Below are 11,662 nucleotides of genomic sequence, written 5' to 3'. Positions count from 1 at the left end.
GGGAATAGGCAGAAGAGTGGTGAAGAAAAATATATACATAATTCTTCAAATCTATTTAAAGGCACAACGCATCGATTCAAAATATAATACAATAATGATTATTGAGTTCTACTTTCACAGGCTGTGTTAGCTAGAATTAGAAAAACCTTTATTTGCTTTTGCGCAAGTCTCTAATAGACACAAATATTTATAAAGACTACCACAATTCATTTCACAGTAAAAAAAGGAAACTGAACTAGCTGGCAGGGTCACAGACCCACTTTTCTGCACGATGGAAAACATAGTAATAGGATTTACAAATTAGTGTATTGGTGTCATAATAAATATTAATATTTGCATCTCCTTCCTGTCCAAATAAAGTCATAAAATTCTGTTTGTGTCAACCTAGGACACACATTACAACAGAATACCCGTAATCTGAATGATTGCAGTGTGCCTCTGTATAAAAATAATTGCTTTGAATTTTCAGAATCTGAGCTTACAGAGGAGGCTTGTCATGTTCAAACTACTAATTTGCTGTCGCCACTTTATTGAAAATAGCCTGTAAGTTGTTATTAAATGTATCGACTGAACGACAGAGAGAGTAGTAAAACTGCCCCTTAAGATGGCTTTTAATAGGAAGCTGAGAAACAAATTTTGCAGCAGAATCGATTTGAAGAGTTCAATCAAAACTCCATTTCAAAACTAATTAGTCTGAGATCCACGACACATTGACACATTCTTGCAGAATCACAGTGGTTACAAAGGGAAAGCTGAACTAATATATTGTCAGGACCTCCCACCAAAGGGACTAAACTGTCTGGAAACTAAAGGTCCATTATTAGGGCATCTTCCAAAACGGGACCAGTTCCGAGTAGTTACATGATGTATCAAGGTTACTTTCAAAGCTTTGCAATATGCATTTTTCTTCCTTCATTGTTACTCGTAACCAAGTTGGCACTAGAAAAGGTGCACTGGAAGGGCTTCGAGAGGAGGCAGCAAGGCACTCTTGCATTTCTAGAGCAAAGACGCAAAACTCTAGGGTAAGGGGGCACTGCCGGCTAGAGACAGGAAGAAAGGCAAAGATGGACAGACAATCTAAGTTGTCCAGGAGAATCTGAGCCTGGTGAGCAGTCTCTCACAACCCCCCTGTACAACTGCAGCACCCAACTGCAAACACAGCTTTCGGAATGCTGATCTCATTGCACTACTTGTCTTCATTAAGCATTCATTGTTATACTATTCTCTCTGAACTAAAAGTGGTTGAATGTCTGTGAATTCTAATAAACAGAGTCAAACTAATCCAGAGGCTTTCCACACATCCTAGGTTTTCCCCAGGCATGTTTCCAGCACAATTCTGGTTTGGGAAGCCACTTCGGCTGAATATTCTGCTAAAAGTCCTAAAAATTACTTACAAACTCAGAACACCTTTTCACTTCTTTGTATTATTTACCAGGAAAATTAAGCTTATTTTTCCTTCTCTACTGTTATGAATGGTTTTATTCTGTAATACCATTAACAGGAAAAAGGTTTTATCTTTAAAAAAATTGTTATTCCTCCTTACCAGTAAAGGAAGTCTTCCATAGTAACTATTCTTTACTGAAAAAGTTGTTTCACATGGTTTCTGGGAGGCTGGAGAGCTAATTATCTAACCAGGGGGACTGTCCAGGACAGTATTTGATTTAAAAGGCTTGAGGCTTTAGGTGCTCAATTAAGTAGCTATTGGTCTCAGACTGGACTTTAATGGGCTCTTTTCTCTTTAACTGCAGCAATGGGTAGAGATACCCCAGGTCAGGCTAATTAAAGCCAGGGGACTCTTTAATTGTGATGACAGAATTGGTTTCAGTTTCCTCTTTGGGTCCTCAGTCCAAGAAGGTCATTAATATTTCAACATTTGGGCAATGCAATCAATCACAAACATCAAGAGGTTCCCTGTACGGACAAGGCAGCTCTTCTACACTTGGCAGCATTTTACTGAGCCACCTTAAATTAACTACTGTGTGCTTCCAACACAGCATTCCCCACACCCCCAAACACAGAAATGCTCCTCATTTTTTTACTTGGTGGGGATTTTTTGGGTGGGTTTTTTTCAGAACTTTCTGTGCAAGAGTGGGAATGAAGGCAGTGAGAAGCCTTTTCAGCCCAGTTTCCCGTCTTGCTGCTCAAAATTCAGCATCAGCAGAAACACATCTCTGGCAACTTGTACTAGCAAAATAAGGTTCCAGTGCTTTCCAAAATCGTGGAGACAGATTTAAGCACTCTGATTCTTGCACGACATGGTGCACATTTGTGCCCATAAACATATATCCAAGCCCTAGCAAAGAGAAATGCACATCCAGACCTACTGATCCAGAAGCAATCGGTGTTTCTGTACATTCCCTACATTTAATCTAAATTCTGCACCAGCTATATTAAATGTAACAAAGAAAGGCAACACAGAAATTACGCCTGAAGCCAAGTCCATTAAAGGTACTTCAGAATAACTAGAGACCAAGCACCTTAAAAGCACCAGAAGCTATTGATACTTAAAAGGGGGGCTGTGCATAATGGCAAGTGCTGCATTAGAGAAGGGGAAGAAAAAAAAAGGAGGAAAAAAAAACCAGCCAAATTACGCTTGGTTAATTCAGAGTAACAGATCTGCCCCCAAGTGAATTGGAGGCCTTGAATTAATTCTGTTATGACAAATCAAGATAAACGTTCCCCCTAAATTGCATGCGATTTAATTAATTTTTGAGATCCTGTTTTTTTTTTTTTTTTCCTAGCTAATAGTTCACATGCTCCTGTGCTGTCATTGTGCTTGAGTGGGCAGACTTCAAAGTGATATTAAATAACCAACTATTAGATTTACCTAGCACGTCCTATTGGAAAAGTGCCATTTAATTACCTAGCCTGTTCAATTAAAGGGACAGCATTCCCTGAATATAGCAGCTTGCCGCTGATTACCAGGGAAATGAACTGGCTGCCTGGCGGCCCCCTCCCCTCCCCTGCGCGCCCCTCGGTGCGGCTCGGCCGGGTCCGGCCGCCCCCGCCCCGGGGCTGCGCCCCCGCCGCGCTGCGCGGAGCGGGCACCCGGGGAGGGGCGCCGGGCGCTGCCCCTTTAAGAGGCGCCCGGGCAGCCTCCCCCTCTCCCCCTTCCCCACCACTCCCTGCTCTCTCTTAGAGGCCAATTTTGTTAATTAAATGTTTTGTTTGCGACGCGGCTCTCATTCATTTCGGACACGTCATTCCTTGCAGATCTAAGCCAGGGACCAGATCTCATTAGATAAAACCTATCAGAACTAAGAGAAAATGGAGGAGACACTAATTAAAGCTTTTAATTGTGCGGATTCGCTGCCACGCTGCTGCTTTATCTGGCATCTTAAGGTTGGGAGGGCTGCGCTCCGCTCCCCTCCCTGAGCGCGCTGCTTGCCGTGAGGAGGGAGGGGAACGGACCGGGGTTTTCGCCTCCCTCTCTTTTCCCAGGAACCTTGGCCTTCAATGAAAGCTGCTGCTGTAGCTGTACGGCCAATTTGTGTTCGGGTTTTGGGAGCTGGCGGGGGACGGGGGGTTAAGGGGAAGGAGGAGCAGAGAGGGAGGGAAAGGGGAGTGTTGTGTTGTTTAAACAACAACAAAAAACCCCACATACAGCTTCAGACGGTTAAAAAGCTCATTAATAAATGGCCCCGTGGTCTTGGCCCGAAGGAGTCAAGTCCCTTTCACCTGGCGCCTGCTGGGCCGATCAATCCTCTTTCTCATTTTGTCAATTGTGTCTAGCATGCCCCACATCTCCGACTGAGAACTGTGCCCGTGGCTCTTGCCTGGGGAAAAGAATGTGCCACTGCAAAAGCCCTACGGAAAGGATGGCAGAAGGAAAACAGAGAGACTCGCTGTCAGATGGGTGGCAGTGCCTTCACACCTGAACACGGCCATTTCAAACAAGAAAAGGTTGAGGGCCTCGCTCATGCCAGCACGACCCAGGAAGAAGCCTGCAAAGTCCATTTCCAGCGGGAAAGCGCCAAGTTAACTCAGCCTTGGCAGGACCAGACCATCCTACCCCACCTTGAGTGTACAGTGTCCAGTTCAAGTTTCAGCAAGCATCTGTCAGAGTTATTTTTGCAAGTCAAATTACACAGATCTAAAGAGAAGTCAGGCGATGGGACAAGGAGATCAATTCAAACCCCTCATCTGATAAAGCATCCTATTCATAATCGCCTACATTAAAATGAACGAGTATTAATTTTTGGCAACACAAGACCAGAGGACTGCGATAAGCTTGCCTGAACTTGCCTCTGGGATACACTGGACGCATCTTCTCTTTTTAATTAGTAGCAATCAGACATGAGGGTTTGTTTGATGGTGCTGGTCGAGTGATGAATCTGTACTATTCAGTGCATCTTAACAGTAGTGTCAATTTTTCCACTTCAAACAAGACTCTTTCCCTAACACTGTTCTGCTCTATTTAATTACAATTCTGCCAGGCTTAGGCTTGTTGCTCAGGATGATGACCAAAAAGCACCATTAACCCCCCATCATGTGCTGATTCTTTAGCATTTCTCTCTAAAAATACCCCCAAAACTAATAAAGCTTAGGCTTCGATTCCTCAGATACCAAGGGACGTTTTATCTACCTAACTTCCCAAAGCCACGGCCATGTACCAGGTCAGAGGCTGCACTATCAGAGTAACCAAGTCTTAACTCTGTCCTCTTAGACTAAGGAGATCTCTGTGCATATGGACATTCAGTACAGTCCACATCTTCTCAAACAGAAGTCAAGTTTTACAACATAAGTAAACTTGCAACATTTGATGGCTGGTTTTGGTAGGGTTTTTTTTCAGAAAGGAAAAAAAAGAGTGTGTAAGTTTTTGGCCATCAGGGAGAAGGGAAATCCTGGGTTAACTCTTGACATTTACTGTAAACGAGAAGCCAGAAGCATTTAAACAGAACACAATTTCTTTTAACTAAGCATTTCTGTGATGCTGGGAAGGTATGGGGCTTTTCTGTTGTTTTTTTTAATTACTGAATGTTGAAACAGAACACCTCCTTGAAGCATTCATGTGCATCAGTCTATCAAACCATTTACTCAAATTAAATGTGTAATCCTTCAAAATGCCTCCTTTTAAATTAATGAGTTTAAGTAGCTTGAGTTCACCTGAAAAGATCGTACGGGCACCTGACCTCATGAATTCTTTCTATTAATTATATTGGAAACTTGTTGGAAGGGATACTCTGCATAATCTTACTGTACCCCAACAGATGTGAGATTAGTGAGGCTTAGTTCCCCCTACCCAAATCTGTGGCATTTAAAGCAAACAGCTTCAAAAGAGGAAGAGATAAGAAATAAAGGGCACAAGCATATACCTCCTCTCCTATCTCCTGCATTTTCTATACTGAAAGTTAAGAGAAATGCCGGTTCAAAGCTTCTCTGTAACAATGCGAAGACAAACATCATACCACCGGTTTTTGCTATAAGTAGAATCGTGGCCCTCCAACTGACGGTTAATCAGCTCTTTCACAAGGAGAACAGAGAATGAGTCATTCTGTTTCCACTCAAAGGAGTTTAAAGGTGCTTATGTAAATATCATAATTAATCAGATACTAAAGGCAGGCATTTCATTATTTAGCACCTCTGCCACAGCCTTATTTAAGCTCTACGATTTTAACATTTACCGTTCAGATATGCACACTTCTCCTTCAACACTACAACAAAGCAGATTAATTTAGCCTCTCTGATTGCTGTTTATTTTTAGTTAGGACTTGTTTTGTGCTGACAAACCACTTTAAAGTTACAGTCGTCGTTCCGCCTCCCCCCCCCAACTCTTCCCTCCACTTGGCAGTCGCAACTACGCCCTGGGCTAGGCGCTAACATCCGCACCCGCACGTCTCCTCGTTCCTAATGAAGGAGCGATCCTGAGCCAGCCCACCCCTCTGCCCGGCGGACACCCACGGCGAGAAATAAAGGGGGGAAAATGGAAAGATGGAGAAAAAGGCAGGGAGAAAGGGGGAAAGTGGTCCTCGACAGCCCGGCAGTCACCTCACCTGATGTAGTCGTTTCTGCAGAGGATCATCCCGCTCTTGGTGTAGCAGGAGGTGCCGATGTCCCCCAGCTGGGCCTGGCAGCAGGAGCACTTGAGGCAGCGGCTGTGCCAGTAGCTGTCCATGGCGTAGAGCAGGAAGCGGTCGGCGATCTTCCCCCCGCAGCCGGCGCACCTCTTCCAGGAGAGGGAGCCCGCCGTGACCGGGGGCGGCTGCGCGCTGCCGCCGGGGTTCACCATGGCCTGCGCGGAGAGAGGGGCGGGGGCGGGTCAGCGCCGGCACGGGACGGGACCGGCCGGAGCGGCGGGGCCGGCGGCGCTGGCGGGCCCTGCGGGGGCAGCGCCGGGCCGGGGCGCGGGGCAGGGGCGCGGCCCCGCAGCTGGCGGGGATCGGGGGGCAGAGCGAGCGCGCCCCGCCGCCCCCCCGCTCCGGGCTTGTGCAGCTGCAGCTCACAAGTCAGGAACAGTCCCAGGGTTTGTTTTGCTTATGAAAAAAAAAAAAAAAAAGTGTGTGAAGAGTGGGGGGAGAAAGAAAAAAGTTGTGAAACTGGTTTTTCAGTCTAGCAGAGCCTCCGCAGGCTCAGGGCGGTAACGAGGGGCTCGGGACCGGCCCTGTAGACCTCGAGATTTTATTTTTTTGTAGTTTTATTTTGGAGACCTAAAAACACCCAGAGAAAACACTGCTGACTGAGGAGACTGGCCAGAATAATAGATCACTGAACTTTAGGACGCCTGTTAACTTCCTACACAAACATACTCAACTTTTGTCTCGCTAATCTGCCCTTGATCAGCAGTTTAAATGCTAAAGCTTTGTTACTTAAAAAAAAAAATAAATTACCGACCCTAGGAAAGCAGCAGAGTAATGAAGTGCACCACTCCGGCTGCGGTTACTCTGGCCGCCCCCGAAACTGCTACTAAGGGCATTTTTCACTTTCTAATAAATGCTTTATGCAAGCAGGACAACCGAGAGATAATATAGGAATCAATTCATAAAGCTTACTCTAAACCGATTAATTTGTTGCCTTCAATCCAGAGTCCAATAAACTCCCGGTGTTCCTCTAGTCACTTATACTATAAAAAGATCAAGTTATTTACTGCCAATTAAGCAGCATGTTTTGTCTTTGTCCTTTGTAAGCCGTATGTGCTCATGCCGAGGCATCTGGCTATCTGCTAAGGACCTTCAGACTGATACGTCCAGAGCAGCGAGGATGAACTTTTTCTGCCACTGGCCCAACTCGGCTGCAGGAGGAGAACTGAGGCCGATTTAAACACACATTTCCTCAGAAAGAGTACCTGGAGGTATGTCCAGTGACCGCACAATAAACCAGAAGAACTGCACCAATTAAGCTGTAACAAAAACCCCGAGACTTTGGAAAGAAAACCACTCTAAAAGCCATTAGCATTGCATTTATCCGAACGCATCGTATACCTTTATGTAAATTGATTTCTGATGCATTTGTTCAAGGAATTGCCTTTTGTTACAGTTTCCAGCTACAGCCTAAATGAATCTGCATTTCCTGCTCCAAGTCTTTAAACCGTTTCCCTACGCTTTAAATCACTTCGGATATCTTAAAAGAAAGAAAAAGGCTCCATGCCACCACCTTAGCCCGTCTTTGTCGAAGGCAAATATGTATAAATATAAAATGGGAAACGTTACACTGAGAAAACCATCCAGTAACCCCATTAAGCTAAAGCTCTTAAGGACAAGCAATACCTTAATGCTGATTAAATCTAAAAAGATGAATCAAGAGGACTGACCAGAAAGTGACTCCCTTGATAACTAAGGACGGGCCCTCATCAAGTTTCATTTAGAGTTGAGGGGGGGGAAAGCTTTTAACTTAAATAGGCTTACTCTAGTAATTACACAGCCAAGCAATTTAGGTCCTGGGATAGGAGTCAGTGAAATAGAAAGCAGAGCTGGAACCTAGAGGCAAAATAACCCCCCCTTTTAACAGCGTCTCTGGTGCTTTTTTAATGGAGACCAAGGGAGGGACAAGCGGAGAGCTGGCAATTTGTAGTACAAAAATGGATGCTTAATTCATGTCTTGGTTTTAATTAGGTGATTCACCGAATTTCTCCTGGATTGAAACAAAAGACCGTGTGGGGGGCAGGAAGGGAACCGGAGAGGAGAGAAATAGAGAGCTCACTTTGATCTTTTCTGCCACTGTTTCAGAACAGTGTTTACTACGGGGGAAGCGGGTGTCCCAGCGCCCAACCCCCCCCACCTCCCCGTCCCTTCCATTCACAGACGAGGCAGGCAGAGCCCTTTCCCGGCGGTAGCTGGGAAGGGGGGTAAGGAAAGGCGCTACAGCGGCGGCCGTCGCCAGGCTTTGTACGCGGGGCCGCGACAATGCCCGGGGCGCCCCGCTCCGCGCCCCTCCGCCCGGCGGGCACCGCGCACACGAACGCTGGGAAACACGGGGGAGCGACCGGCACTTCTTACCTGCTTCCCCTCTATATTGCAAAAGGCCGGGGAGCGCCGCTCGGGGTGCCTGAAGAGGTCTCCTTGCAAAGAAATAAGCACAGCGCTCGCCCTCTCGCCGGCTGTCGGGAGCGCTGGAGGGAGCCCCCCGCCCGGCAAGGGGCAGCCCAGGCTGGAAAAATATAGATATTGCTATGAGAGGCGTCTGCCCGGGTCCTTCCTCCCGCTCCCGCTTCCCGGGAGGGGAGCTGCAGAGCTCGGTCCCCGCCGCTGAGCCGCACACGCAGGGCGCCGCCGCCGCTCGCTGCTGCAATCGCCGGGCAAGTTTGGCAATGTGGCTTCACTTTGTGCCTCTTCCCCCCCCGCCCCCCCACCTCCGCCCCCTCTCTGGGCTGCGGCGGCTCCCGAGCCTCCCGCGGCGCGGAGCCGGCCGGCCGCGGCCCGCCGGGGCGCCTCAGCGGAGCGGGCGGGAGCCGGCGAGTTTGAGCGGGGCTGGGCGCGGAGCTGCTGCCGGGATCCGGCGGCGGCGGCGGCGCTGGCGGAGGGCGAGGGGCGGCCCCTCTGCCCGTCTGAACGTGAGGGTGCGGGTGCGAGTGTGCCCGTGTGAGTGCGTGTGTGCCCGCACGGTGCGCGTGAGCCCGCTGCCCTCACACATGTGTTACTGACAGAGCAGAATCCCAACTACACTCCGGCTCGGCGCCCCCGTCAGCCCGCCGCAGCCAATCCGCCCCCGGCTTGTTCAGGCGGAATAATAAAACCTGCCAATCCCCGGGAAGACAAAGGAATGAGTGAAAGGGGAGGAAAAAAAAAAAAAAAAAAAAAAGAGGAGAGGAAGGGAGGGGGCGAGGAGGAGGAGGAGGGGAATGGAGAGGAAGGAGGGAGTCAGGTGGGCAGCTCTGGCCGCGCCGCCCGGGCGCTGAGCGAAGGCGCGTGGTCGCGAGGGCGCCGTCCGCCCCGCCCCGCTCCCTCCCCGGCCACCAGTTGAGAAACTTGGCGGCGAGGGGCCGTCCCGGCTGCCCCCGAGGGCAGGCCCACTCCGCCCGGGCCGTAGCGGCCCTCGTAGCCCTTCCCGGGCGCTGGGCGCTTCCCCCGCCGGGCCGGGGGGAGGCGCCGAGGGGAGGCGCGGCCGTGGCAGCCGCTTCTCGCCGCCTTCGTGGCGCCCCCCCCTGCCCGCGGCCGGTGCCCGCACCCCGTCCTGGGGTCCTGCGCCGGGGCGGGGAGAGGCCGCAGGGGCCGTGCCCGGCTCGTCCCGCGGGCGGAGGGGCCGTGTCGAGCCGCCGGCTGTCACACGTTTCCCCGCTGGAGCCGAGGGAGCCGCGCTGCGGGACCCAGGCGGGCACGGCCCGCTGGGGCCACCCCTGTGGAGGTTTCGGAGGGCTAAGCAGCCGCAATTGGAAGCACGGCTCATCAGCAGGGAAGTCAACAGCCCGGGGAGAAACCCGGGGCTGACGTCAAATCGGAACAAGTAATGTTCAGTGGGGACGCTTAAAACTGTGAAGAAAACATCACGCATTAAACGCACGTCTGTGAGGCCTAAGCGCAGCACACAGGATAAGCACAGCACCGAATGGCTGGAGCAGACCCCCGGAATAACAAAGTGTCCCCGAGTGCGGGTGCTGTGCCCCCGCGGCCGGCGCTGCCCGCACAGGGAACACACGCCCCCTGTCACCCCGCGCACGCGGCCGCGCTCCGCCCGGGGCGGCGGACCCCGATCGGTTCCACATTCCCGGGATCTGTGAAAGGACAGAAAAACTTCATAACAGGAGTTTCTCGATTCCAGAGCGCTGACGTCAGCAGCAGCCAATGCAGCGCTGGCCGAACGGCAGCAGCGCCCGGGCCGCGCTCGACGTGCGGCACAGCCCGCACTGCCCCGCGGGGACGGCTGGGCTGGGCTGGGCTGGGCTGGGCTGGGCTGGGTTGGGCTGGGCTGGGCGGCGCCGCCCGCGGGCACGTTCGCTACCGTGTCAGGCAAATCCGTGGTGATAGGAGCGGGACTGAGCTACGAGCCCCGTCCGTCCACCCGATGTCCGAGGCAACAAAGTGTTTTAAACCTGCTCCTGTCAGCGGCTGATGCAGACGCGGTGCCCCGCACAGGTACGCGGAACTCTTCCCGGGAGCACTTCCTAACGAGGAAGTGTCCCGGCACAGGAATGTAGCTCGCCCGCTGACAGCCCGGGTGCGCCCGGCCCGGGAGTCGCAGCCCAGGTGTGCCTTAACCACATCGCCACCTGTGGGCCTCCCGCATCCCTGCAGCCCCGGCCTGCCCGGGCACCGAGCCGTGAGCCCAGAAACGATCTGAAACGGAAAGGAAAACTGTCTACCTCGGAAAAATCTAGTTGGGAAAACGTAGGATAGTGTAAATACGTTTTGCTTCTAAATATATAGGAAATAAAATATTGAAATCTGAATGGCACCACAGGAGTGATTTAAACGCTGGAGAAAAGTCTATTTCTGTCTTTCTCTGTAGATTGGGGTATGTTCAGAGTCTGCATAAAGCGGACTGGGAGCTCATGGAAAGCTTCCAGAGGGAAAGCAGGGAGAGGACCGGTGTTGTGGTTAAAAATAATGTATTTTTTTAGCATAGGCCTATGAAATATATCATCTGGATGTAATCTCCATGTACATATTACATTTAAACATACTCAGCAGTTTTAGATTTTTTATGTAGGATCTGGTACAATTTAAAATATATAAAGTAACAAGGCATACTACAGATAATCAAAAATCACTGATATTTTAGCTCTCTGACAGCTAAGAGCACAAGAATAGAGCAAATGCCAAGCTAAAATAAAATCTAAGTTGTCTAATTATCTAAGCCTGTAATGGCTGGAAGCTACCAAATTCAGACTCTGGGAGAGCCATTAGGACCTCTGCTTATTGGAAAAGATACTCTACCAAGAAACTCTGCCATAGGCACTAAAATGTTTACTAGTCTTAAAACTGATAGTGATACAAAAAATGGGAATTACCTTCTCAAGCAACAGAGTTTTAAATGGCTTAATGATGTCTTCCAAATAGCATTACAATGTTCATATCTTTTTATGAAATCTGATCATCACTAATTTTTGTGATTAATTTTAACAGAGGAAACCTTAACTGAGAGCATTTTGCAGAGCAATATTTTTCTAATTTTTCTTTTGTGCAGCATCTGCTGTTGCTGTGCTGTCATCTTCGTTATGTTTTTCATTGTCTATGTGCCATAATGTAATTAGTTAGTTCAACATCATCTGTGCTATTAGATGAGATGTTTC

The 11,662-nt window shown here is 49.5% G+C and overlaps 1 protein-coding gene across 1 annotated transcript in view; it reads right to left on the bottom strand.

Annotated features, from left to right (window-relative positions):
* Positions 1-8,772, bottom strand: part of LMO4 (LIM domain only 4) — a 14,921-nt gene extending 6,149 nt beyond the window's left edge. Inside the window, exons 1-2 of the mRNA XM_017805415.1 lie at positions 8,433-8,772; positions 5,994-6,232 (exon numbers count right to left, since the gene is read on the bottom strand). Coding sequence (XP_017660904.1) covers positions 5,994-6,229 — 236 coding nt within the window. The 5' untranslated portion in view covers positions 6,230-6,232; positions 8,433-8,772. The remainder of the gene's footprint in view (positions 1-5,993; positions 6,233-8,432) is intronic.
* Between the last annotated feature and the right edge of the window lie 2,890 nt (positions 8,773-11,662).

Source organism: Lepidothrix coronata, unplaced genomic scaffold (genome assembly GCF_001604755.1).
Source record: "Lepidothrix coronata isolate B3197 unplaced genomic scaffold, Lepidothrix_coronata-1.0 Scaffold12, whole genome shotgun sequence".
Lineage (NCBI taxonomy): Eukaryota > Metazoa > Chordata > Aves > Passeriformes > Pipridae > Lepidothrix > Lepidothrix coronata.
Note: the sequence above shows the minus strand (reverse complement) of the source record. Positions and strands in the feature narration are given on the sequence as shown.